General features: G+C 51.0%; 9 protein-coding genes across 9 annotated transcripts; 4 read left to right on the top strand and 5 right to left on the bottom strand.

The window, feature by feature from the left end:
- Positions 1-245: 245 nt before the first annotated feature.
- On the bottom strand, positions 246-1472 carry STEHIDRAFT_145207 (ribosomal protein S5 domain 2-like protein; the record flags this gene model as incomplete). The annotated part of the gene is made up of 6 exons (XM_007301024.1): positions 246-472; positions 530-679; positions 737-952; positions 1005-1113; positions 1174-1252; positions 1316-1472. 6 exons carry the CDS (start codon positions 1470-1472, stop codon positions 389-391), a joined length of 795 nt encoding a protein of 264 aa, XP_007301086.1. The 3' UTR covers positions 246-388.
- A 114-nt stretch (positions 1473-1586) lies between these two features.
- On the top strand, positions 1587-2886 carry STEHIDRAFT_166306 (uncharacterized protein; the record flags this gene model as incomplete). Its single annotated transcript, XM_007301025.1, has 3 exons — positions 1587-1928; positions 1989-2187; positions 2246-2886. The coding sequence occupies 3 exons, from the start codon at positions 1590-1592 to the stop codon at positions 2884-2886; spliced, it is 1179 nt and encodes a 392-aa protein (XP_007301087.1).
- A 121-nt stretch (positions 2887-3007) lies between these two features.
- Positions 3008-4821, bottom strand: STEHIDRAFT_92728 (uncharacterized protein). Its single transcript, XM_007301026.1, has 7 exons — positions 4710-4821; positions 4039-4651; positions 3836-3980; positions 3646-3779; positions 3516-3590; positions 3247-3423; positions 3008-3189 (listed from the first exon to the last, which is right to left on the bottom strand). The coding sequence occupies exons 2-7, from the start codon at positions 4333-4335 to the stop codon at positions 3028-3030; spliced, it is 990 nt and encodes a 329-aa protein (XP_007301088.1). The 5' UTR covers positions 4336-4651; positions 4710-4821; the 3' UTR covers positions 3008-3027.
- A 212-nt stretch (positions 4822-5033) lies between these two features.
- On the top strand, positions 5034-5950 carry STEHIDRAFT_145210 (RNA-binding domain-containing protein). The gene is made up of 5 exons (XM_007301027.1): positions 5034-5168; positions 5240-5296; positions 5363-5524; positions 5602-5658; positions 5729-5950. Exons 1-5 carry the CDS (start codon positions 5072-5074, stop codon positions 5821-5823), a joined length of 468 nt encoding a protein of 155 aa, XP_007301089.1. The 5' UTR covers positions 5034-5071; the 3' UTR covers positions 5824-5950.
- A 14-nt stretch (positions 5951-5964) lies between these two features.
- STEHIDRAFT_92733 (TFIID-domain-containing protein) lies at positions 5965-6987 on the bottom strand (the record flags this gene model as incomplete). The annotated part of the gene is made up of 3 exons (XM_007301028.1): positions 5965-6275; positions 6359-6456; positions 6525-6987. 3 exons carry the CDS (start codon positions 6985-6987, stop codon positions 6075-6077), a joined length of 762 nt encoding a protein of 253 aa, XP_007301090.1. The 3' UTR covers positions 5965-6074.
- Positions 6988-7268: 281 nt separating this feature from the next.
- Positions 7269-9279, bottom strand: STEHIDRAFT_92734 (uncharacterized protein; the record flags this gene model as incomplete). Its single annotated transcript, XM_007301029.1, has 6 exons — positions 8686-9279; positions 8554-8625; positions 8153-8491; positions 7836-8080; positions 7608-7772; positions 7269-7538 (listed from the first exon to the last, which is right to left on the bottom strand). The coding sequence occupies exons 1-6, from the start codon at positions 9227-9229 to the stop codon at positions 7269-7271; spliced, it is 1635 nt and encodes a 544-aa protein (XP_007301091.1). The 5' UTR covers positions 9230-9279.
- A 128-nt stretch (positions 9280-9407) lies between these two features.
- STEHIDRAFT_92737 (uncharacterized protein) lies at positions 9408-17688 on the top strand. Its single transcript, XM_007301030.1, has 23 exons — positions 9408-9992; positions 10052-10533; positions 10586-12429; positions 12489-12809; positions 12865-12999; positions 13056-13486; positions 13541-13660; positions 13712-13930; positions 13988-14131; positions 14182-14320; positions 14369-14537; positions 14603-14697; positions 14771-14824; positions 14879-15474; positions 15533-15637; positions 15699-15735; positions 15791-16001; positions 16056-16180; positions 16240-16473; positions 16528-16758; positions 16812-17198; positions 17254-17403; positions 17454-17688. The coding sequence occupies exons 1-23, from the start codon at positions 9466-9468 to the stop codon at positions 17655-17657; spliced, it is 6960 nt and encodes a 2319-aa protein (XP_007301092.1). The 5' UTR covers positions 9408-9465; the 3' UTR covers positions 17658-17688.
- A 101-nt stretch (positions 17689-17789) lies between these two features.
- STEHIDRAFT_51935 (uncharacterized protein) lies at positions 17790-18074 on the bottom strand (the record flags this gene model as incomplete). Its single annotated transcript, XM_007300442.1, has 2 exons — positions 17790-17966; positions 18018-18074. The coding sequence occupies 2 exons, from the start codon at positions 18072-18074 to the stop codon at positions 17790-17792; spliced, it is 234 nt and encodes a 77-aa protein (XP_007300504.1).
- A 428-nt stretch (positions 18075-18502) lies between these two features.
- STEHIDRAFT_74531 (uncharacterized protein) lies at positions 18503-24137 on the top strand. Its single transcript, XM_007300530.1, has 16 exons — positions 18503-18568; positions 18622-19019; positions 19083-19432; positions 19488-19605; positions 19677-20517; positions 20580-20766; positions 20822-20954; positions 21016-21113; positions 21173-21613; positions 21677-21934; positions 22004-22429; positions 22505-22691; positions 22773-23001; positions 23072-23662; positions 23752-23968; positions 24045-24137. The coding sequence occupies exons 1-14, from the start codon at positions 18526-18528 to the stop codon at positions 23338-23340; spliced, it is 3978 nt and encodes a 1325-aa protein (XP_007300592.1). The 5' UTR covers positions 18503-18525; the 3' UTR covers positions 23341-23662; positions 23752-23968; positions 24045-24137.
- Positions 24138-24284: the final 147 nt, after the last annotated feature.

Here is a 24284-nt window from a genome sequence, read left to right on the forward strand (position 1 = left end):
TCATGTTCCGACTCCCAAACGGGCAATGTGGCGAAGGCTTGGCGTGCACAAACCGTGCACCCACACACATCCACAATATCGAGAAAAAAAAATGGTGGAGGACCGTGCTACTCTTATTAGTAAGAGTGCCTGAGTTCCATTATGTGTTCATCTTCTGCGAAACTTATTTTGACATGTCGAAGAAATACACTAGACTGCAGGTACAAGTCAAAGGGCTACAGTAGCAGATAGGGTCGGCGTGATATCGTGAGAGTTGAATGCAGTGTACCATAGCGAATAGGGGAGGACTGTGGATGCTTGTCGGCGACGGGCCACAATACTAACAGGTCGAGGAACTTGCTATCACAGAACGCGGAGAGAGCATTGGCATATCAAACAAGACACACATTCATTTGGTGTCTGCATTTTCTAGAAGACTTTGTACAGCGATCTGGTGTATGTCAGTGCAACGCTCCTGACACCGTTCCATGCACTGAGAAGCAGGTCAGTCGGGTAATAACGACGCGAACTAGGAATTAGAGACACGTACCTGTGCAGCCTGAGATGGCAACATCCGCCCAGTTTCCCAAACACTAGTGACAAGACCCAGCGCTGGAATGCATGCAAACACCAGGTTACCCTCCGCCAATGTCGTTTCTTGCTCTGTTGGATCAAGCCAAACATCTTTGCCGACCAACGACTGCAAGAAAGAAAATAATAAATATGAGTGGCGAAGGGAGAAATTGCTCGGGCGTACCGATGAACAAGACGTGACCAGTCCCAACATCTCAATCCCTGCGTCTGCCAGAGCAGTGGAAGCAGCAAGTGAGGCCGCCGCCACACAACCTTCCGTGCCATCGTTTTCAATGACCGTCACAAATATGTCAATGACGGACTTAGGAAGCAGCTCTAATCGGACGGAAGGGGTCAGTGCCTGTTGAATGAGCACTGCAACAGACCGATCTTCCGCATCCTTCACGACAATATGAGCCATAATAGCAAGAGAGTAGAATAGGTAAACTCACGCGTAATGGCGCTCTGCGAGTTGCACAGGAGAAGGGGGAGAACTTGACTTCAACATTCAGTCGACCGTTCTCGCTATATGAGGTGTTCTTTGACTGTCGAGGTCCATAGCTAACATAGCGAGAAAATATGAGCTAGACAAAAACCAGAGAGACTACGGAATACACGCACACAGCACAAGCGATTTTGGTTCTCTCAGCCTCAATATAAGCAGACCCATTAGCTTGACTGATTAATCCCGCCTTCAGAACTATCTAGCCAGGTGTGAGAGTGTCATGAGACGAAGCAATGGAGGACATAGAAAAACATTCACATATGGGTCGGATGTCTAGTGGTTGGCGTCCTACTCGAGGGTCTCCCGCTTTCCAAGTCGCATATGGTGAGCCAGAGACATCCTCATCTTCTAGAAAAACGGGTGCGGCACTATCTTCTGGCCCATTGACGCGTCGTCTATCGAACTGCTGTGCCATATTTAAGTGGTGGATGAAGAACAGGTGGAAGACGGGAATTGGCTCAGCCACCGCCACACACAATTCAAGACATTTGCTTACGTACTGCGTGGCACCGAACGCGACTTGCACTCAACCATGTCCATGAAACTCTCCTTCTCCCTTGCGAACGGCAAGAACAAGGCAAAGCCTGTCGGCACTGCCCCTCCTCTCAAACGACCAGCTGCATTTGCTTCTTTAGACGACGAAACCACAGAAGATGCTGCTCCCACCGCTTCCTCGAGCAGTGCTAGAGGGTCGACTAACCAGCGACTGATCGCGCAGAACGTGGAGATGTCGAAGACCGCGAGGAAGAGGATGGAAGCGGAGAAGAAGGTTGATGAGACAGTGTATCAGTATGACGAGGTATGGGAGAATATACAGGAGAGTAGACTGCGGCAAAAGGAAGCGAAGGAAGTAGAGTCAAAGGAGCGCAAGGTGTGTAGTCTCGAGACTCTCAATATTTATATTTGTTCGCCGACGATAGACGTATAATAGCCTAAATACATCAATGGCCTCCTCACTTCTGCTGCGACGAGGCGCCTCGACCACCTACGGGCTGAGGAGAAGATGATTCAGCGAGAACGTGAGCTGGAAGGTGACGAATTCAAAGACAAGGATGCCTTCGTCACACAAGCGTATAAGGACCAAATGGAGGAAGTCAGGAAGGCCGAGGAGGAGGAACGTCAACGCGATGGTATGTCCTATGCCAAAATCCGCTTGACGATAGCTAACAGTCGACGTACGTTTGGCAGAAGCACAGAAGAAAAAGGGTGGTGCTTCCACTGGCCTTGCCCACTTCTATCGCAAGATGCTTGAGGAGTCGGAGTCGAAACACGAAGAGACAGTGGCCGCAACACAACAGTCGACGCAGAAGATAGTAAAAGGGCCACAAGGACCCGTTGCCAACCTTACCATCACCAAACCCCCCGAGCTAGCCCCAATATCCGATGCCGAGCTTGCACGAATGGCTCGTGAGGAGGGCAAGGATGTCGAGCTAAACGAGAACAACGAGATCGTCGACAAGCGCGACCTCTTGTCCGCCGGTCTCAACTTAGCTGCTCCAAATACTAGGCGATTGGGCGTCCGTGCAACTTCTGGCTCTACCACCAAGAAGGATGGCACAGCTGAATCGGCCGATGTCCATCGAGCTGCAGGTACGGCTGCTAGTCGGAAAGAGATCAACGAGAGGAGAAGAAAGGAGATACTTGCCCAGATGGAGGAACAGCGGAGACTAGAGACAGACCAACAGCGGGAGGAACGAGAGGCTAACGCACGAGTTGTCGCTAGGCGAAACGACGAGGCTGCTATTCAGAGCGCCCTCGAGCGGTATCGTGCGCGAAAGAGGCAGAAATTGGAGGCAGGATCAAACCCAACAGGGGATGGTGGAGCATGACTGTATGATATGTATTGTATACCGAAGATAATTTATGCGACTATGGAACATGGACTATGACGATGATATGGATATCCACATGGTTTCGATATAAGATACAGGTGAAGTAGCAGTGGTAATCGAGAACTAGGTGAGAGTAACTTAGACAAGTGATGAACATTCTTCGAGCCTAGCATCGTCCATGGCTGCAACAAGACCGTCAAACCTCTTCAGAACAGCAGCTGCCGTTGGTCGTTGGGTATAATCTTCATATAGCATAGGTGCCGTCAAGAGAATCAGCTCCTGAACGAGGTATCCAGTCAACTGAGGCAGAAGCTTGTCAGTCACAGTGATCTGAAAGAATGAGATGCTGGTACATACATCACATGCTTTGAGTATGAGAACACCCAGTGCGTAAATGTCCACCTTGAATGGATCACTCCACTCCCCACGTTCCAGCTCTGGTGGAACTTCTGTCCCTCGAGCACTACGAATCCTCGGATGTCGAATTCCGTCATAACATCTCGAAAGCTCGAAGTCGATAGAGGCATAGTGGCACTTAAATCGTCGCCAACACAATAGGATGAAGATTATCGGGAAAAGGGAGGAGAAATATCAATACAAGTCAACGTATAGTTTGACTATCCTACCTTATAATCGGTCACCAGGTTTCTCAAAGAAATGTCGAGGTGGCAGATGTCGTGCATGTGCATGAAAGCAGTGTGCTGTTAGACATTGTTAGCCTATGCTTTGCTTGTCCTATGATAGTGCCACACATACCTCAATACATGAACGCAACGCGCCAAGGAAAAGCCGCAAACAGCAAGGTGTATCCGGAATCAGCTGCGATGACCATTCCTCCATCACTATGAAAGCGATATGACACTCCGGAACTTCGACCAAGTCAAGCACGGCTAAAGTCCGCACCATCAGTCAGGTTATGACAACAAGACGCGCAAGATACACTCACGTATGCAGTGGTTCATAGGATCGTCGCGCAAAGGGGGAGTGGACAACAGCCGTGTTACAGCGAGCTCTCGACTTCGAATATGGACAGCTTTCACTACGATCCTCGTCCCGTCCGACACTCGATGTCCGCGAAAGAGGTTGTCGGGCTAAAGTGGCGCAGCTCATGGGTGTGTTACAGAAGAACGGTGAACTCGGAGTACTTACCAGGCCAGGGTCTTTGCACAACGCATCCTCGTCATCAGACGAGCAAGCTCGTGAATACTCTGCCACGGGTTGTGTCTTCATTCCACTAGAGCTCCAATAACGCTCGTAGAACTGCTTGACATCCTTAACGGTGTCTAGATGAAAGCCGTGACGGAGGAGAGGACCGCGATGAAGGTCCCAGTTAGGACAGCAGCGAGCATTGACTTCGTCCTCATCCTCAAATGAGCTATTCGACGAAGATTCTGAGGCACTATCCGAGCCGGAGTCATCAGAGTTGTAGGCGTCCCAGTAGGCCATAGGGCAGCGGGTCCGCCAGAGTGGAGAGAGAAATTGTGTTTAGACGAACGCGCGACGCACGGGTGATACATATAGCACAAACGAGATACCATACAAACGCAGGCTGGGCCCACGGGGCCCGTCAGAGGGAAGCGAATGCTTCAACAGGGCTGGCAGCGCCGAAGCGTTGCAAGTAGACCCGAAAGAGGCAAGACGACGACCGCTGGATTGTACGAGAAAGGCTATCAAAGCTGGGGAAGACTGTCATCAAAGACCGGGTAGCCCAGTTTCGACTGCATTCCGCGTCCGACGATCGCACAACGTATGACACGATGACCTAGAGAGGTGTGAGATGGACAGGATAAAGAGCGGGATATCATGAGGCAGCTACATACGAGACAAGAAACTCCCAGGGCAGTCGGGATCGAGGCACTTGCGGCTCCTCATCCGACTCTAAATGGACAAAACGAGGTCTAATGTTTCCACGACTAGGGCCATCCGTATTGCGAGATCATTGCCGGTTTGCGCAGCATTTTCCGAGATAGACGGTGATTCGACAGAGCGATACTTTCCCCGAAAGACATGGTGGTTCACACTGAGCCACAAGTTAGCGCGAAGGGCGTGCCACTAGCAAAGCAGGACAACGTGGCGACGGAGCGCGTTTTGCCGAAATTGTTCAACTTTCTTCGGAGACTGCACTTCTTCCGAGCTTCCGACCACTGCTAAGGGCGTCCACCCTCGCCACACCTCTGCTGCAATGGAGGAAGGAACCAAGACGAAAAAGACCGTCTTTATAGGAGGTATTGGTGACGATGTTGACGAAAGTGTGATTCTCGAGGCATTTCAGACTTTCGGTGGGTGACGATCCGGTTCGAGGCTTCCCTTTCTCAAGCCCTCGACGAATGACCATAGCTTTTTCCTCTAGGTGATATAATTGAGGTGCAACTACCCACTGCTAATGCGAACAACTCACAACAAAGCAGTAATGTGTTCCGTAGCCTACATGTCAGTGACCAAGCTCACACCTTATATTCCTCTTTTGCTACAGCTTCAAAGCATCGTGGCTTTGCGTTTGTGACGTTCTCGTCCTCGGGCGACGCCCAGGATGCTATAGATAATATGGATCTCAACGAGCTACGAGGAAGAGTTCTCAAGGTAAATCTCGCAAGACCCATGAAGGGGCCATCCCAGATGTCTGGTAACCGCGCAGGTGCGAGCTCTACCGTCATCTTAAGGTTTAGCTTACTTCCTCCTCAACAATTGACTCTTTTCCGTTCATTCGCATAGTGTGGGAATCTGAGGAGTGGCTCAAGCAATATGCCCGTCCATTGGCAGAGAGTGGAGGTAGGAAGATGTTCTTCTATCTGCGTCATTATTCTCGGACTCTTTTCTGATGAACTGCACCACATCCAAGGTCTGCAAGGTCGCAGAAACGATGGCGAATCACCGGCTCCGAAGGAATCAGCTGAAGGTGAAGAAGCCGGAGATGATGATGGGATGGAGGAGTGATTCTTCAGCTTGTCCACTGGCTGTTTGTGCACAAGGTTTAGGTGGAATTCAAGACAACCACGCAGTCTTTCAAGTCTCGGTTCCTGACAGCGATACAACAGAAGCGTCCTGGAGAATTATACACATGGTAATGGTATCTCTGCGGCAGCCACTCTTTCGGAGGCACTCCCAAAATGCACAGAACGGTAGGACCAGTACTACGGTAAGCATACAATACAAACAGGTCATCGAAATCAGCAGACCTATATACACTATCGCCCCTGTTGGAGCGCGCTGGACTGCTGGATATCCGAGTCGTCAAACTGAGCCCTCGCACGCTTGATATCCTCCTGCATGAAGAGCAGTTCCTCCATTCGAGCCAACTTCTTCGCATCAGCTGGTCGGGACAAAGCTCTCCGTAGGTCTTCGATAGATAGCCGTGTCTTGCGTGTGGGAGCGAGGGCGCTTTGACACTAGGCAGAGTAAGGGTAGACGGCGGAGACATTGAAATGGTGCTCAAGGTTTGAGCAGGGAGTAGATAGTGGAGTGCACTCACAACGTCCGCAATATATTCCACTAAGATCTCTTCCATCACGTTCACGGTATCATTTGCTGGATTGCGGTCGTCTCCAAACCCAAACATCAGGTTCCTCACTACGCGATACCCATAAAAGTTCAGAAACTCAATGAAGCGGGGAAAATGTAACGATGAGAGAACGTACGCTCTTTGTTGAACAGGCCCTTGAACGTCGACCCCTGCTTCTTGCTTCCGCGACCAGTAGCTCCTCCATATGCCGCGGCAGTTACGCTTTCGCGCTGATATGTCGTGGGTGTATATGCACTAAACGTTGTCCTTGTCGGTGGGGCAACAGTAGGCACAACCGCTTGCTGAGTTTGTTGTTGATTTTGGGAACTGGCGGGCGCAGTCGCGGTAGATGCTGACGCTGCTGCAGCCGACCGTTGAGCAGCGGCGTGCGCTTGAGCGGCAGCATGCTGCTGATAGTAATGATGGTTATAAGCGTACGGCCACGCAGTGGTGCCATAGCCAGTCACAGCTGTTGTTGGATATGCGCTACCGGTCTGGTAGGGGTACGCGCCTGGGGTGGCGGGGTAATGGTACGCGCCGTATGGGTACGCTCCAGGGGTCTGTGGATGTTGTCCTGTTTGTGAAGGGTAGTAAGACATTTAATGGAATGCAACAACGCGATAGCTGAAGCTTGAAGCTGAAACTTTCGCTGTAATGGTAGAAGGAAGACAGAGGAGCAATAATAGTGGCGGCCATGGCTTCCAAGCGTGGTGACCTGACATTACGTAAGGTGTCCAGGATGTCTGGGCCACAGTGGCGAGTCACTCTTCCGCAACACCCTCGCCTGATTATGAGCACCATTCCCACTAATTCTTCTCGAGCAGCCACAGTGGAACTAAGTAAAACGGTACATACACAAGCTCTGAGAGAGGATACATGCTCAAGAAACATCCAGGTCAATCTCGTCCTCTTTCTTTCCCGCCTTCGCCTCAAGCTGCCTAGCCCTCTCCATCAGTTGTTTGATCTTGTTCCACTCCATACCAATCACTCCTCTCTCGTCCAACCAGTCCATGATACCATCTGCGTCAGTCAGATCATCAGGAGGCTGCAGGCCTTTCGAGAAAGCCACGCGAACGAAATGTGGCTTTCCACCCTCAGCCCTATTCCGCAGATCGTCCACTTCCCGCAGAAGCGAGTGGAACAGTTCGTACTGAAATAGAACAATACAGTCAGTTCAGTTCAACGTGGGTTCCAGAGGTCGAAAAGCGTGCATTCGCACCTCCCAATGGGACAAATTGTGGAAGACTTGAGTACGAGCGGCACAGAAACGGCCCAGATTGTATTCGGCCCTGATATTCGATTTAGATCGACGTCGCCAAGCGCTGTCGTGGACATCATCTTTTTCCTCGTCGCTGTCTTCTGAATCCGAGGTTTGACCTATTGGCTGAACATCCAAAGCCAACAGAATGAATACCATGTACTGGCAAAGGACCGAGATATCACGAACCTCGTAAGAGAATGGATCGTATCGATCACCGAGTACTCTTCCAGCAAACGTCGACAGTCTGCCACCAAGATGACAAGCATCACATTGGGGAACGGCAAAGTCTAGCCTTGTGAGGCTGAACTCTGAATAAGTGAGAAGCGATTTCCGAAACGCTGGTCGCCACACGGACGAAGCCACCGAAACGTCCCGAAGGCCAGAAAGTTTACGACGAGCTATCACCAAGGGTATCTTGAAGTAATCATTCTCTTTTGAAAGTGAAGGGGGAAAGATAAAGCTATAAGTTCCAATATCGCGCCGTGAGTAATGGATGCGCTTACCCTCAATCTGCTGCTTCATGAACGCCCCTCGCTCTTCTGCGGGGCGGACAGCTGAATGCACGAAGAGCTGACATATAATCTTGAAATGATGAATGAGGTCCTGATGGGTGTTCATGCTGAACTCCGTGGGTAGCATTTCGGAAACGGAGCCTTCGTCCTCCACTATCCAACTTTCTTCGTGGTCCGACCCGTCTTGTTCATCGTTGTCTTCATCACCTTCCGCATCGCTGCTAGCATCAGGTCTGGCGCCAGCAAACGGCGCATCGTTATCGTCATCATTACCTTCCTCACTACCCTCAGACGATGAAGAGGACGATGCAGCAATTCCGCGTTTCTTGCCTACACACAATATGGACCATGACTTTTGATTTAAAAAAATGCACGAGACAATAGAAGCCTACGTTTCATTCTGTCCAGATTTTTCTGGAACGCAGTTTTCTTTTGACGAGAGCGCAACCGGCTGTCGACGATAGCTGAATAGAGAAATCGAGCGCAATGAGAGATAGTGGTGAAGCGTATAATTTAGAGCGCACCATCTTCGTTGACTTCCTCCATAAGTTCCTCCTCTGGTGTTGGTGGTCGAACACCTTTGCGCAAACGCCGTCGTCGAGGCTGCTCCTCCTCGCTCTCCTCATCGCGAACTGGAGCCTGTGCCGCTGCTTTACCCTTTCTTCTAGCAGGTGCAGTCCTGTGTTTGGCACTATTGTCACTCTCGGAAAGAATCTCTATGTCCACGGAGGGTGAAGTACGGCGTGAGCCAACAGCAGCGGAGATCTTGGCTCGTTTGGGTCTTCGAGGGGAGCTCCCCTGGTTGTCTTCGTCATCGGAGATGCCAACACGTCGCGGCTCGAAGTGAATAGTCTCCACCACCTCATCACTACTGACATCCTCATCTTCTCCGCCTCCTACGCGTTGAGACGCGCGCTGGGAAGAGGCGACGCGTCTGCGCTTCTGACCAGCGCCTTGGGGAATAGGGGTTGAAGGCTCTGCAGCATCGTTATGTGCGACAAATCCCTCGAGAGTCTTCTGCTTGAGTTTGCCACTGGATCCTGAGGTATTTTTCCTTCGTGGTGGCATAGCTAATCGAAGTTATTGTAAGATACGAGTGCAAGTGCGTTTTGTGGCGAAAAGAAAAGAGTGGTGAGATTGGTTGACGCAGTCGACGCGCTTTAGGAAGTCGCGTGCACCCACGTGGCTTCGCGTTTCTAGCAGTCGCGTTTCCATTTCACTAAACTCCTTACAGTGCCCACTGCTTACCTTGGTCGCCTCTGTGGTTGACGGTGTTTGTGGACGGCTTACACCTCAACTACGAAATGGCACTATCATCTCAGGATAACCCCACGCTTCGTATCGATACCTCGGCGGTGGACGAAGACCCTTTCCGCTCCTCGACTGAGGGCCACCGTACTTCATCGAGCCGTGTTCGCGCCCTTAGTGCCGTGAACGCGATACCGTCACTCAGACTTTCAACCTCTCCTGTAGCAGAGAAGCCGCCGCTCTCACCCATTCGTCCATCAGCCTCATTCTCGTCGCAAAATGCTTCAGACGGGTCCCAGAAACTGCTCAACTACATATTCACCCAACTTCGCAATAGGCCCATGCCTCCGCCGTTGACCGATGTCATTTCTCCCTCAGCGGCACGGCCAAACAGGAAGAAGCCATCTATTAGCAAGAATATCGCTCACAAGCGAACCCTGACACTCACCAGTGATCCAGATAGTGATGAGGAGGATGAACTGAATATGGGTTTCTCCACGGACGCTACCATCGAGCTTATGGAAAAGCTGAGGGACGCTCTTTCAGTTGCTATTGCACAGAATGTTCAACTATTCTACGAGAGGTGAACTCGCCTCTAAACCCTCCATGTTCCTGCCATGACCTTACATAATCACATCCTAGTTCGTCCACCAGAAGAACTCCGCACCGTCAGGGTTCAGGCGGCGGTCGATTGTCCACATCACCCTTTCGAAGAAGACGACGAAGCAGCCTCACATCTCCTGAACGTGGCTCACGATCTTCTTCACCTTCGGATGACACTCACTTCCAAGCTCCGGCGCTGTTGACGCAATGTATAGCCATTTTGCATTCGGTCATCTCGGAAGATTGTCGATTCCAAACCACCAAACCGCGCCCCGGACGACCGCCGAATACACTACAGGCTATAACGCTTGACGTCGCTCAATCGCTGATCTACATGCACAGCGATTCCCCCAAGATTCTGCACGAGATTGGGTTCGCTCTGCTACCCGCGTTCTCCACCTTCCGAGTCGAAATGCATATCTGGCTCCTCAAATTTTTCGAGGAAGGTGTGCTGCGAGGGATGTTATATCAGATTCAGGACGTCCAAGGAGCCTTGGAGACGTCTTTCGACTATCGTCAAGGTAGGTTAATAGGTCCATGTCGTTGTACACAGTTGCTGAAGACAGAGAGTAGGGGACAATGCCGAGACACCGCCCATAGTTTCCATTCAAGTTGAGGAACCTCAAGACGATTCCGACCCCTCTCCCCGGACAGACAGTAGATGGCGTCCTTGGACATCACAAACGTCCGAAAAGGTTCAAGCGTTGATAGCCTCAAACGCACCCGGCCAGAAACTCGCTCTGTACCATCTAGCTTCTTTGATACCACCGCTGCTGGCCGCCCTGGTGGAAAGCGTAGACCTCAATTCATCCCATCTGGGGATACTCCATCGGTTCTACAGGTTATTCCAGATGATTGTCGACCTCAAACCGGATGCCTATCTAGACGTCTTGCAGGTCATCGCATATCACACCCCGAGAGCAAGACAAATCGCGGTCAGCCTCCTTGCGTCCTACTGGCCTCGAGCGTTGGGCCACGTAGTCGTCAGCAAACCTTTACCCACTCTGACATATGCCGAAGCCGCCTCTGGTACGAATAATGCTCGCCACAAAGCTCATCATCCATGGAACCATCCATACGCCCATCAATTCGTACCGTGGCGGTTTCTGTCAAACACTACGCCCGCTTTATTTGACGGATTCTCTTACCGAGATTGTCGTTCATGCTCGAAAAGCATCACAGACTTCGGGCTGTTATGTCCGTTTTGTATGTGTGCTGTGCACTTCGACTGTTACGATTATCCTGAAGGCAGCCTGATGTCGCAGTACACCATGGAGTCTGACACTAGCGTCCAGAAAGTGGCCGTTCATCGTTTTTGCCATCTGACATCGACAAGACGACATATGGACCCAGAGCTTGTCACGGGCCAGCGCCACAGTTTTAGACCTGTCAATCTATTCACGTTGTGCCTCTGTATGCTCTGTCGCAAACCTCTTTGGGGATGCATGATGCAGGGTCTCAAGTGCGATAATTGTAGGCAGTTTGCACATGCATCGTGTTTGTCCCACAGAGACCTTCCTCGATGCCGCTCCGCCCCCCTCTCCTCTTCTTCGATGGTCATCTCGTGGCCTGACCTGCGAGAATCATTTGCGTCTTACTATAGCGATCTCTTGCTTTCGGAGACCGAGATCAAACGACGTAGTTTCGAGGAAGCGTCAGTCTACGCTGACACGCTATGGATTCAGTCTCAGTTGCTGGAGAACGGTATCGCGCTAGGTTCCATCGTCATTACCGGGGACGATAAACCTCGTCGTGGCGAGGCCGACCCTCAGTCACTGTCGACTAGGTATCAATCCGTGCTGTCGAACGCTGACCTCTCTGTGTCGGAGGCCTTGGATGATTATCTGCAAGAAAACAAACTTCGCCCCTCGCGCCATTCGATTCTGTACGACTGGTCGACACTCGTATACATCGCGTCCACGATCAAGACCAACCACGAAGAGCTGAAACCCACGGTAGCCAGCTCTCCAGACCGACTGTTTGTACAACAGGCACCCCCTACGGCGGATACACAGTCAACGCCATCGCACCCTTACGAGGTCGTTTCTTTAGCACATCTTCGAGATGCCCTTGGCATCGCCTTCCAGCTTCACGCAGACACTTCGGCTCGACTTCTTTTGTCTCACCTCCATCACCTCGGCTTCTATGATCATATGGACGCACATGCCTCGCTATTCGAAGATTTCGCCCATCCCCAAACTTCACGATGCGTGTTTCCGTTGCCTCTGGCTCTCGATCTCTCGGTGGACGTCGAAACATTGATGTCCGCCATCGAGTCCTGCTTGTCAGATATCGATCTTTCCGTCAACGAGGCGGGCTTTCTACTCTTAGTGAGAAGGTGCTGGCCTAACGAGATGGCCACTCCGTATGCGCTTAAGAGGCTTGCTGGTGGCATCGTAGCGTGGTTGTTTGCAGAAGTCAGTGGTCTCTTTGATGCATGCTTTTTTTTTGCGTTATTCACCCTACTAAAATGCAGGATGATAATCTCGAGACAATCCTGCGAGACTTCGTTGCCCGAGGGAGGAGTCTTCCTGGTGTGCGGTCCGGAACGGACACTCAACCATGGCCTTCATCGGCCTCGCGTCCTTCCAACCGCGCCCATGCAGTTAACAATGGCGGCGATTACGTGGCATATAGACGTACTTTGCTCAACAAATATGCTGCCCGGTGGATGCTCGCTTTTCACGACCAGGATACTCAGTTCTACTCACAGGCTGTGTATGACTTGGTCATCGAGCTGAGTGAAGACGAGAATGTGAAGGACGATGTTCTGGCGAATCCCACAGCGGATCAGATGGTCAGAACTGCTCATTGTTTAGCTCAAAAATATATTGTGCTAATGGCTGAAGTAGACCCGTATCGCGTTCGCTGACAGATGTTTGCGTCGTATAACACGGCTCGTCCAAGCCGGCGTCGTCTTTACGGCCTTTGATGATCTTTTCATGAAGTGGCTGGAATCAGGCTCCGAACTTTGGAATCTACATAAGGTAGACTTCTTCCGTCTACCCTCACGATACTCTTGTTGACAAACCAACCCTTGCAGTCCATCCCTTCGTTGCAGAAGCTTCTTCAACGCGAGCCTGCGGACCAGACTCAACGTATGACTACTCTCCTGGACGTCGACACCATGACTGTAGTCGATGCCAAGCTGGCTGGAGTCGATCCATGGAACATCGCCTTCAGAGGAGCCGCTCGCGGAGGAGATGGCTTACGACAGTGTCTTCAACGTCTGAGCCTATTTGCCTATTCTTCTGTCGAGATCCCGCCATCGGTGTTTTTACAGTGTGCGACAGCGACGAACAAGTATCGTTGTAGTGCGAGGGAGTCACTCCCTCTCGTGCAAGCAGTTTTGGCCTCTACGTGGGCAAGGTCGCTCGGGCGTCAGGGCTTGATTGCTGTTATCACATCATTACATCTTCGCCTTGCACCAGACATTTTGGCATCGCTTTCAGTCGGTGAACAGCAGGAGGAGCTGTACGTGTACCTGATGTCTCTGCCCCTTAAGTGTTTGACAGTTTTTTGCGTTAGCATCCTGCTCATCCGATACTCTCTCGCTACGTGTCTACTACTGGCGGGGTGCGAACGTCTAAACCTACAGAAGGCAGGTTTCGTCACCGAAGAGGAAGTAGATAACCAGCTACCAACGCGGTAAGTTACGTTTCCATGTTGCTACGGGCTACACTTACAATATGTTCCCAGTACTCGGAAGCAGGCCGTCAGAGCATCTGCTGTCGACGACCCCATCGACTTTGGCTCTCAATTTACTTCTATTTTGGGAGAATATGTCCATACCCAAGTTGAAGAGATTGGCGTCCTCGTCGCCATGTTCATGCAGCTCCTCTCCACGGAATGCAGCCTCATCGAGTCATATGAGGCGGACAACTATATTCTGCGAAATTCCTCCGTATCGAGCGCCTGGCAAGTCCATTACTTTATATACTAGTGTTACTCGAGTCTCATGAATGACGAAATCAGCGCCTGGAGTTTTTATGAGATACAGCGCCATGAGCTTTCAGATATTCGACCTAGTGTTCTCCTTCGGGTTCTAGTGATTGATCCACAGCCTTTTGAGTCGATATTGCAGGCGTCACTCAGACCTGAAGTACCCTGGGAGCAGCGGTGAGTAAAACTGTTTACCGTTGTTGGATACCTCTGACAACCATGTGCAGATTGCGAAGCCTCAAACGCTTGTTCCGTATCATCTTGGATATTACAAACCCAAATTTCGACTTGGAAGACCGTCAGTGGAGATCAAGCATGATTTGTGTGTTCTATCACTTCTTTGCCTCCATGTGGACAGATCAACAGGTATGAAGGACTCCTCCTGGAATGGCTTGCTACTGACCTTCGTTGTAGGAAGAAAATCGAGTTTCTGTGGACACTTGGTCGCAGACGCTGCTACCTGCTCATTTCGAGGCCATGTCTCAATGTTGGGACGAAGCTCTCACCAAGGCTCCAATGGTAGAACGGATAAAGCTCGTCGCGTTTCTCACACAGCTTCGGCCTTATTTCCCATCTTGGCCACGTAAGATCAAGAATTGCTCTTTCCTGTATGACCTCACATATAAACATCAATACTTGCTTCATCAGTCATATCCTGGCGCACGATCATGGAAGCGTTACTTGAGGGTGATTTTGTCCAAAAGTATGGCGAGAACGGTGACAGTTTGGCTGCCACTCATACCGTGAGTTTTCAGCTTGTTTGGTGACTGTATGCTCACTAAACTTACTCCGCTCATGTACGGACAAAATTCAAAGACATCTAGCCGTGATCTGACTACGCAAACTGATAACGAGGTCTCCGCCATCAGAGTACGACGTCGCAGTACCACACACTCTTGCTCAACAATGCTGACACTTTATTAGGTCTCACTCGTGACGTTGAGCTTCAAGATGCTCGCTGATGGAATTCCGGTCGATTTGTTTACTCTATTGAAACTCAAGATGCAGGTTGCGCAAATACTGGGCTTCGAGGATGTGTCGTCAACTCCTTCTGGGGCGAACCACGGTTTCTTTGTCTCATTTGGCAGTCTCGATTCCGTACCCCTATACGCCTACCCTTGCATAGAAGAACTGCTCTTTGTCCTCGACGCCTCGCACCCCTACCTACTATCTCCTTCTGCGATCACCGGTGGAGTTTTCGCCGACGACAGTCCCCAGAAGCTCCTCATAGGCTCCGTATTCGTCGACGTTGTCTTATCGCTTCTCGTCAAGGCGAAGGACATATTGACTATGCCGTTCGTGACCGCCAAAAGTCTACTTCAGGCGTTTATGATTATCGTATACAAGCACGACATGGATAGTCGACCTTTGAGGCCTTTGCAGGGTGAGTTGAGGAATGCTGCTCGTCACGTACTGGATGTAGCTTCGGCGCCCGTCAGCTATGAGCTTCGGCAGCTCGCCATGTCTGCAACGCAAGCATACATCAAACGCTGGCGTCATATCGTTGGAATCTTCGTACCGTAAGCTTGCCTGCCATCGAGCTTCCGATTCCTTCTGACTAAATACTTGCGACTGTAGGGAGGCAGTCGAGAGCACCGCACGCCTCATCGCAGATCTAGGATGCGACAGGGAAGACGTCCTTTGCTCTCAAGCGATATCCTTCTTGCAGAATATCCTCTCCACGTCCGTATAAACTTGTTCTCCTGTACGACATCATCACTGACATCGCCTTGATGGCTTATAGGTTCTCCGAGCATGCTCTATTGATCACATTGTGCAGAGTAAGACTCATATTGCATGCGTTCTTTGCCCTTGCTGACAACGGTCCGTGCGCAGAGGAGGCAAGAAAGTTCTTTCTGGCCTGTGCTACGTTTCGTCATCGACTCGTCCTTCCAACAATCGTTGAGTATACGCGAATCACTCCTTCGAGATGCCCTTGCGCGCGCATCAGAGGCGGACATCGAGGCTATAAAAATCGCCGCAGAAGACCTGAACAATTTCGTAGAGGTCGTTTTCCCGCAAGGATATAGCCCGGAGTTGATGCAATGTATGTGCATTATAATCTCGTACCACATCTGTCACTCAAGGCTTCCTGTTGCAGTTGTTGGGCTCTCTCTTACCACCATTATCCGCCGGACCGCGGAATGGTCTGCCGACGCATTCGACCCCAGTCCACTTCTACTCATCGCATCCACACTGATTGTAAACAACATTGCACAGAGCCGCGTAAGCTTCTGACCTTCCAGAGTCCCATCATGTTCTGACCGTGTCTACCTTGATCTCAGGAACTTTTGACGTACCTGGAGACCATCTTGCGTGCTGTTTGCGTTAGGTTTTACATCTCACGTCAGAGCCTGACGCAAATCCTCCAAGTTACCTATGGCATCTATCGTCGGTCGAAGAGACAAAACTCTTCAGCAAATATTGACAATGTCACCATTGCCTGCTTGGAGATATTGTCTGAGGGGCTACGACGAAAGGCCAGACCGCCTGCGCAGACAATCGGTGCACTCGCAGAAGTACGTGGCGACATGGTTTTTTTTTGAAACATGGTTGCTCACCCATGACCATAGGCTATGATCTCTGTTTTCTCGTCTGGCTTTTCCGAGTATGATCTTGAGCTACGCAGTGCTCTCATTCGACTAGCAGACGATGGTTTAACATACCTGGCTCAACATTATGTTCACGAGGGACACGCAGAAACAGACTTCCATGCCTCATTCTCGGTGGCGAAGTTGATCATGCATGGCATCATACTTCTTCCTGACCTCATCAAGCAGAGGCTCGAGGGGGACACACCGGATGTGCGTCGAATATTTCTCCTCCTTTTCTGGTGTGCTCATGCAGATTCGTACAGAAATTGCCCAAGCACTTTATGTCCATGCGAGGCTGGAATATCCTGGTCCTTGCTGCTGTTGATAGCCCGTCCGCCATTCCCGGAGAAGCCTTGATGCAATACTTCCCCTCGGCATTTATGGCCACCTACCAAGAAGTCTTGCGTCCTCTCAACGGGGCTCAGGATACCGTCAATGTCGCAGCCACAATCAACCAAATCTACGCAGCTTTCAGACTCTGGCTCTTACTGGAAAAGAAGCTCTCGAGGGCGGCTCAGCAAGAAAGTCTGAGGGCGGCAACGAGTGCGCCAGTCGTGGTCACGAATACACGCGCGAATATGATATGGAATGAGTTGTGGCCGCCCTATCATAATCTGGTGACTTTGTATGTACCGGAAGGCTTCAACTCAGTGAGTTCATCTATGTTTTTTTTACGAGGCCATGGACTAACGTCTCCTCGAATAGCCGTTGGCGAGTGTGATATCGTCTTGCATAGCGGACCTCTTCATATTTCTACGACAATTACGGTCTTCGGTGAGCTTGGGGATCGCAGCGCAAGCCGCCGCCCTGAACGCTTTCAAAATACCAGGTCGCGCAGAGATGCCTAATAGCAAGGTAAATAGGTCAAGATACCTTATTGAGACTGATACTGATGCTCTGTCCAGCTGGCTCGTGCGCTTCGGAGTCTGACAGAACCTGCTCAAGAATTACCGTTCGAGGTCTTATTAGAGCAAACCACCAGCGACGTGATAGCGGCGGAAAAGCTCCTAGCACTGGAACCGGTGGCGAAGCGGAGGGAGGCCAGGCCGATGGGAGATAGACGCCAGAGGGACTCACGGACATTGAATACACAGAACACAGGTTTCTAGATTGTCCATAGATATAACTTATGGATTCCGCGGACATGGACAATCGTCAGACGAAGCAACGATGATGTAGAGGGTATTTTGGGGTGAGGGAATGTTATGGTGGTACATGAAGTCTCTTGGGGACTGCCGTGCTTAAGCAGTCCGAAGTCTGGCCTTTTGAGCTTTTTTCCTGTTCTCCTTCACTACAGTCGATCCAATGAAGAGGCCAATGCCGGTGAGACCGACGACGAGAAGGAAGGCGGGTAGACGAATGGCCCATTCCCGTGGAGGAAACAGGTCATGAATGGGACTTGACGCGTCGAAGAATGGCTGCATAGAGATCAGGTTGACGACGGGTTCAGTATGTAGAGAAAAACGCACCAGAAGGAGGGCCCAGGTGGTGTAGTAGATGAACACGAAAGCAGCAGCAGCCATCATGGCACCGCCCAATGCTTTGTCCGTTACTCCCTGCAGAAGAGTTGTGAGATGTGAAGAATACTATCGAAAGTGAGACGAACCATGATGTCGATAGTATCCGGTACTATAGAGGAGATTTCAAGCTTAAAGAGTGTAGTGAGAGTTATGAGCAAGTCGCAGAGGATGCGCCGGAAAGCCTTGATCGACGTGTCTATACAGCCGTGGGAAACTTGACTTCGTCGCCGGAAGCACTGGCCACAGAGAGACATCTCCTACTCTCAACTGCCATCACCCTCACATACTTATACCTCGGGACGCGTAATATCCCTGCAGCGAATGAAACTGTCTCTTGAAGATGGACTTCTTTCCGTTCGCGTCACTTGCGCACCTGCGTGTTCTCTTACTCCCCGTCGGTAACATCTCGCGGGCCACATACGATAAATGGGCGACCGAAATCAGGACGTTTGAGAATATGCGTCTGAGTGACATTCCTCCTGGAACGAAAGACGACAAAGGTGCGTAGAGACATTCTTAGTATAACTGCTTATTTCTAAGCACATAACTGTAGCTCGATTCATGCCTAGCCCCAAGTCGAAGGGCTACCTTCACCTAAGTTTCCCATCTCATCCACCACCCGGAGAACACTTCAGAATGTCCCTGTTCCGGCCTTCGCTCTTTCCTCTTGGTATTATAGGCATTGCCTCGTGCTCTCAAACGGATTCATTATCCTCCATACTCGCCGAATTCAATGCCGCCATAGCGGACATGTTCCCGCCTGGCTCCATGTTCCCTTTGGCGAAGAGCTGCTTCGTCTTTGAAGAAGGGGACGGCACCACGAATCTCAACCTCGGCGATCATCTACCAGGCCTGGTAATCATCCCGAGCATGATGGGCAACAAGAAGGAGAATATAGAAACTCTACTTGCCGACTTGTTGTCCAATATTCTTGGCGAGTTCTCTGTTGTGGTGCGTGCGTCAGCCTCCGCCTACTTCTAAGCCCGAACGCGTTGAGACAATCTCCCGAAACAGATGCAAACCCTCGAGAGTCCTCTCGGAAACGAATATCTGAACGGAACCGTCTTTCCACAACTGCCTTTGGCTTCTGACATGCCAAAACCATTGGTGGACGAACCGGACTCTATATCACCTCTGCCGTCACACAATAGTCAACCAGAGCTTGCCAGAATGAAGTCGCCAAACTTTCTCAAGCGGACCTCATCCATTGGTCCAGCACCGAATGCCCGACAGTCTGCCTTAATCGTACCTCGAGCACCAAAGCGTCAGAGCACCATCGGCGTCTCGTCAAACGCGGGGAGATTGTTCAAGGTCCTCGGAGACTTCTTCCTCTTAGCTGGACGTATAGAAGATGCCTCTATATGGTACTTGTCCACCAACATTACTCACGACTCCGTTAGATTGAATTGTTGATGTCAGGTATACAGAGGCCATCGTATTGTTTAAATCGCTACCAGATGCCGTTTGGCACGGTTCCGCTCTGGAAGGTCTAGCAATTGTATCTATGCTGGAAAGTTGGTCAGCAGGGCAAGGATTAGTTTGTCTCTATATCTTCCATCCTTTACCTAGACCTAAGCCAGTTGACTGTTTCCCTGATCATTCGTCTAGCAATCGTCGTTCAGTAATTCAAGCCTACCTTGGTCCGAGATCTCATCAAAATTAGAACAAGCCGTTGCGCTGTACACAAAGGTCATCCCATCACACGACGCAGACCAACACTTCGACTTGCTCGTCTATATCTACGTCACCGCAATCTTGCGACAGTCTTCCCTCTTGTTCGCAACTTGGTCCGCCAAGGGATGGGGTCCCCTCGCATTCACAGCGATGCTCCATCCAGGACCCCATCCTTACATCCCTCCCACTCTCTCCAGTTCTGACCAAGACATGTATGCCGCTCGCGAAAGACTGTCAACCACATCCGGCATCTCGCGAGTACAGGTCGCCACAATGCTTGCGCAGGCTCATGGGCCATGGTTGCTTCATCTCAGCCATCGCGAAAGAATCAATGTTTTGGAGACCATCGCGTCAATGTATTCCTTCCTAGGCTACCACCGGAAAGAGGCATATGTGCTTCGTGAAGTCATAGGTTGTGTGATGGATCTTGTCGTTTGCGGACGAGAAGAGGCCGGCTATGGGGATTATTCTCCAGGGTTTCCTTCTTCGGTCACTAACTCCATGAGTTTCGTGCGGGAAGGTGACAAGGGCGCGGTTGCAGTCAAGGAGACCGACAGATCGGATGGGAACGAGAGTATTTTCCGGCTGGTGAAGTACGTGTGTAGGGTGCATGGCATCAATTTGGAGGCCGTCAGCCTTTCTTCGGATACAGATGGGGAGAGCAAACCATCCGATGCCGATTCGGACGAGGGAATCATGGCTGATCCGTATGGATGGCCTGAGCTACAGATAGGTATCGTTAGGGAGGCGTTGGCAGTTGCTGAAGCACTTCCAGGTATGTTCACAGAGTGTCCGCGCGAGTTTAACCCTCTGATTTCATCCCACCTCTCGCCTTAGATCTTCCGGCTACGGCACAAATCGCCCTGTCTGCTCTTAAGACTTTACATGCTGTGCTGAGCGAAGATGATCAGATGCATTTCTATTCTATCTCCACTCGGGCATTGAATACTGCCCGGCGACGAGGTGACAAGAGGTCGATAGAGTATTGGTCTGGTCAACCTGTCGTTAGCATTGAACTCATGCCGTACGTTCTCATGTTGTGGTTGTTTGATATTTTCCACCCATATTGGTTCTTATAGATCATCGCCAATCAAAGTTCTTGTTGAGAATCCGGTCTCTGTCTTGACGCCGCGACAGGAGAAGGGAACCAGCATTCTTACCGGGATGAAGGACCCATTTCTGTACAATCCACGGAGGTTGACCTCCTCACAGGTACTGCAGTTGCTCTGGTCGATAAGATGAGATAATCGCTCATCTTACGTTTATTCATTAGGGCCGTACCTTGGTTGTAAGAAACGAGAGCCTGGAGTTCGTCGTGACATTGCGCAATCCATATATCTTCGACCTTGAGCTACAGAGTCTAAGCCTAAGGTTGTTTTCCGCCTGTTCTGCTCACCCCTAGCCTACTCACATCATGATTTCTATCACAGTACTTCTGGCGTTCCCTTCGAATCGTTCCCCATCCCCGTCATCGTACCCTCCAACTCCTATCACTCTGTGACCCTCACCGGCAAACCCCTCGAATCCGGCACACTCACAATCAAAGGCTGTTTCGTCCAAGCCTACGGTAGCGCCATTCGCGAGTTCGTCATCCCGCTCGCTACGCAAGAAGAGGAGGACAGACGATCTAAACGCCGGAGCACGATCGCGCTCGAGAGCGGAAGGTCGAAGTATGCTGGTTTGGATTCGAGGCCTTGGGAGAAGAGCGAGAAGAGGAACAGTAGGCAGCAACAACAACAGCAGGGGAAGGGGACGGGGGCGGGTGCTTTGTTGAGGTTTGTGGAGTGTAAAGTCGTGCCGGAGCAGCCTTTGTTGAGGATCAGATGGAGCTCGTTGACACATGGGGCTGTCATGCTGTACGATGGAGAGAAGTGAGTGGGCTCGCAAGCTTCTCTGTCTCAGACACTTCTCATCACTCTTGGCCTTTTTTGCAGGTCTACGATCCGATTGACGCTGGAGAATGTGTCGTCATTGCCCGTTGACTTCGTCCGCCTTTCGTTCGAGGATTCTACGATTCCTCCAGCACAACAGGCACTGGCAGAGGGCGAGATGTCCGTTTTCGATACTTATGAGACGGAATACGAGCTGATCAGCCGGCCGGTATTCGCCTGGGACCACGAGAACGAACAGAAGGACGTTCCTCCGGAGAAGAAGACCACCGTCGTCATCCAATGTCTGGGCAAAGCAGGATGGTAAGCTTTCACTCGTCACCGTCTTTGAGCTCCGTATTGGGTATTCACCGATTTTGTCCTCATCCTCAGCACGAGCGGCGTAATCCACGTCGCCTACGGTTACGTCAACCGGCCACAATCCACACTCCACGAACCCGCCGAAGTCTTCCACACCCGTCGACTCTCCTATCCCGTCCTCGTCACCGTCTACCACATGCTCGAATGTCACCACATGAACATTCTTCCTTTCAACCCCTCCGACGGTCTGCCCACCCACCTGAACCTACAAGATGGTGAAGGTGAGTCTGGGTCTGATTCAAGACCGCAGTTGAGGAAGAAGTTGTTGATGGCGGAGGAGGCGAGAGAGGGAGAGGAGGATGAGGCAAAGTGGTGTTTGTTCAGTGTAGAAGTGAGGAATACGTATGGGCTGCCATTCGAGGTTACATTCGATAGGGTGCAGGAGGGGACGCAGAGGGTCTCGACGACGTGTTCTGTCCCGCCTGGGTCTACGACTCGGTAAGTCATACGCCCCCTATCATGACCATACATCGCCATTTTTGTAAAGCTGACACTTGGCACCCAATGAATTAGTGTTATATTGCCTGTTAAACAGTTCTTGTTACCGGAGGAGGTCGTCACACAACCGATCCCTACGCTCTCGGACAGGCAGTTCGTCGTGGCGAAGACGAATCTTAGCTCGAGCGAAGAGAGAGCTCAGCGGGAGCTGTTCTGGTACCGCGAAGAGTTGTTCAAGATGGTCCGAGGTCGGTGGCGAGAGGTTAGCACATGTCATTCATTTTACTCAAACCGATTCTCACAGCCGTTTTATGACATTTATGATGTACGTGAATGTGGACAGACGGGTGGCACGCGTTCAGGCGACCTTTCACTGCGACAGCAGAGGATGTCATTACCTATGCTTGAACGTCTGCGTACGGAGACAGTGCGAGTGAAGATGTCGATGTACTCTCGCGTTGATGAAGACGACCGCGAGGACGCCTGGACGGAGGTGCGCAGGGTGAAGGACAAATACATGCCCACGCCATACGACTTCGTATACCTGCGCACCCGAGTCACGAATCTCTCTCGTACGTCCTTTTCAGGTTGGTGTCTACCACAGAGAAATTGATTTATATCTCCGATCCTTCTATTATCCAGCCAACCCATTACTCCTCGCGCTGGACCTTTCCATCGACCCATCGGAACACGTCATTCAGGAAGGGATATCTTCCGGAGTGCCCGTGGGTAGAGTCAAGAGTGGAGAGACGAAGGAGATCGAGACGCCACTGTGCTTTGTAGCTTGTGGACGGTTCGAGATTGGGGCAGAGGTGAGGGTCGCTCCATTGCGAAGAGAGGAGAGGTCGTATAGGGTCGGACTTGGACGCATGACTGCGCTTGTTAGGTTGGAGGATGATGAAGAGAAGTGATGTCGATAAATTATTGTTTGGGGTCTTGTACTGGATTTAGCATTGTACCACCGCATTGCTGTGCTCTAGTTTCCGCAGGCTATGGGTATCTGGAAGGAGTCGAGTCGCAGGGGTATTTGAGAGGGGCGCAGGATACGGCAGAACACAATTGATAGCAAAGAATCCGATACAGCAGCCCTTGTAGATTAATGTTTCGAACAAACAGTCCTCACCTCCACAATAAAACACAAGTATGCACCTAGGTGCACTGTAGCATCAATCGAATTCCGAGTCATCCTGCTTGAAGGCTGCTGAGTACATCATAATCGTGCCATACACCAACCTGTATGCAACGCGCAGTATTATAAGCCTCCACGCAGCAGCGAAGGAAAGGACAGAGAAGAGAAGCCGTGTAGTGAGAATGGGACTCACGATCCGCCTATAATCGACATGGCACAAGCCCCTGGCCTGATCACTTCTGAATGCGCGAGTACGAGTGGAAGTGCAAAGCCGGTGACAACAATCATGGCGGTAATGAAGCGACCGAGATCGACTGGTCCACCGCCTTCGCTGTAGTCTCCGAATTCGTCACCGCCGCCGCAATGAGAGAAGAGTGTGTTAGGAAGGGGTGCGACGACGAATGTGAGAGCTGTTTATTCCGTGAGGTAGCATAGAATGCTTGGTTTCAGATTTGAGAATATGAATGAAGAGGTGATTGGACGCACCGACGAGGAGAGGAAGCCAGTTAGCCCATAGTGCACACGAGAGGATTATCATCAAGAAGCCCACGGCGAGCACGAAGGAGAGGAGGATGACGGCTGGAACACAAGATTAGTGTGTGTTTCATAGCAACAGTGAATTCAAGTACATACTCTTGAGACCAGCCGCGGCCATGGTGAAGGTATGCGAGTGGGAACTGTGAGTGAGGTGTGTTCAAGCGCGTATTTGTGCCACCCACACGTGGC

Source organism: Stereum hirsutum (assembly GCF_000264905.1).
Source record: "Stereum hirsutum FP-91666 SS1 unplaced genomic scaffold STEHIscaffold_3, whole genome shotgun sequence".
NCBI classification, from domain to species: Eukaryota; Fungi; Basidiomycota; class Agaricomycetes; order Russulales; family Stereaceae; genus Stereum; species Stereum hirsutum.

Excerpts from the sequence above, each read along its gene's own strand:
- STEHIDRAFT_92737 (XM_007301030.1), top strand. The coding sequence starts at position 9,466 with ATGGCACTATCATCTCAGGATAACCCCACGCTTCGTATCGATACCTCG. Across the intron at positions 16,002-16,055 it reads TAGCCCGGAGTTGATGCAAT|TTGTTGGGCTCTCTCTTACC; the intron begins GTATGTGCATTA and ends TTCCTGTTGCAG. Across the intron at positions 17,199-17,253 it reads TACCGGAAGGCTTCAACTCA|CCGTTGGCGAGTGTGATATC; the intron begins GTGAGTTCATCT and ends CTCCTCGAATAG.
- STEHIDRAFT_145210 (XM_007301027.1), top strand. The coding sequence starts at position 5,072 with ATGGAGGAAGGAACCAAGACGAAAAAGACCGTCTTTATAGGAGGTATT. Across the intron at positions 5,525-5,601 it reads GATGTCTGGTAACCGCGCAG|TGTGGGAATCTGAGGAGTGG; the intron begins GTGCGAGCTCTA and ends TCATTCGCATAG. Across the intron at positions 5,659-5,728 it reads TCCATTGGCAGAGAGTGGAG|GTCTGCAAGGTCGCAGAAAC; the intron begins GTAGGAAGATGT and ends ACCACATCCAAG.
- STEHIDRAFT_74531 (XM_007300530.1), top strand. The coding sequence starts at position 18,526 with ATGCGTCTGAGTGACATTCCTCCTGGAACGAAAGACGACAAAG. Across the intron at positions 19,020-19,082 it reads TTGGCGAGTTCTCTGTTGTG|ATGCAAACCCTCGAGAGTCC; the intron begins GTGCGTGCGTCA and ends CTCCCGAAACAG. Across the intron at positions 19,433-19,487 it reads ATAGAAGATGCCTCTATATG|GTATACAGAGGCCATCGTAT; the intron begins GTACTTGTCCAC and ends TGTTGATGTCAG.
- STEHIDRAFT_92728 (XM_007301026.1), bottom strand. The coding sequence starts at position 4,335 with ATGGCCTACTGGGACGCCTACAACTCTGATGACTCCGGCTCGGATAGT. Across the intron at positions 3,981-4,038 it reads TGTGCAAAGACCCTGGCCTG|CCCGACAACCTCTTTCGCGG; the intron begins GTAAGTACTCCG and ends GCGCCACTTTAG. Across the intron at positions 3,190-3,246 it reads TCATACTCAAAGCATGTGAT|TTGACTGGATACCTCGTTCA; the intron begins GTATGTACCAGC and ends CTTCTGCCTCAG.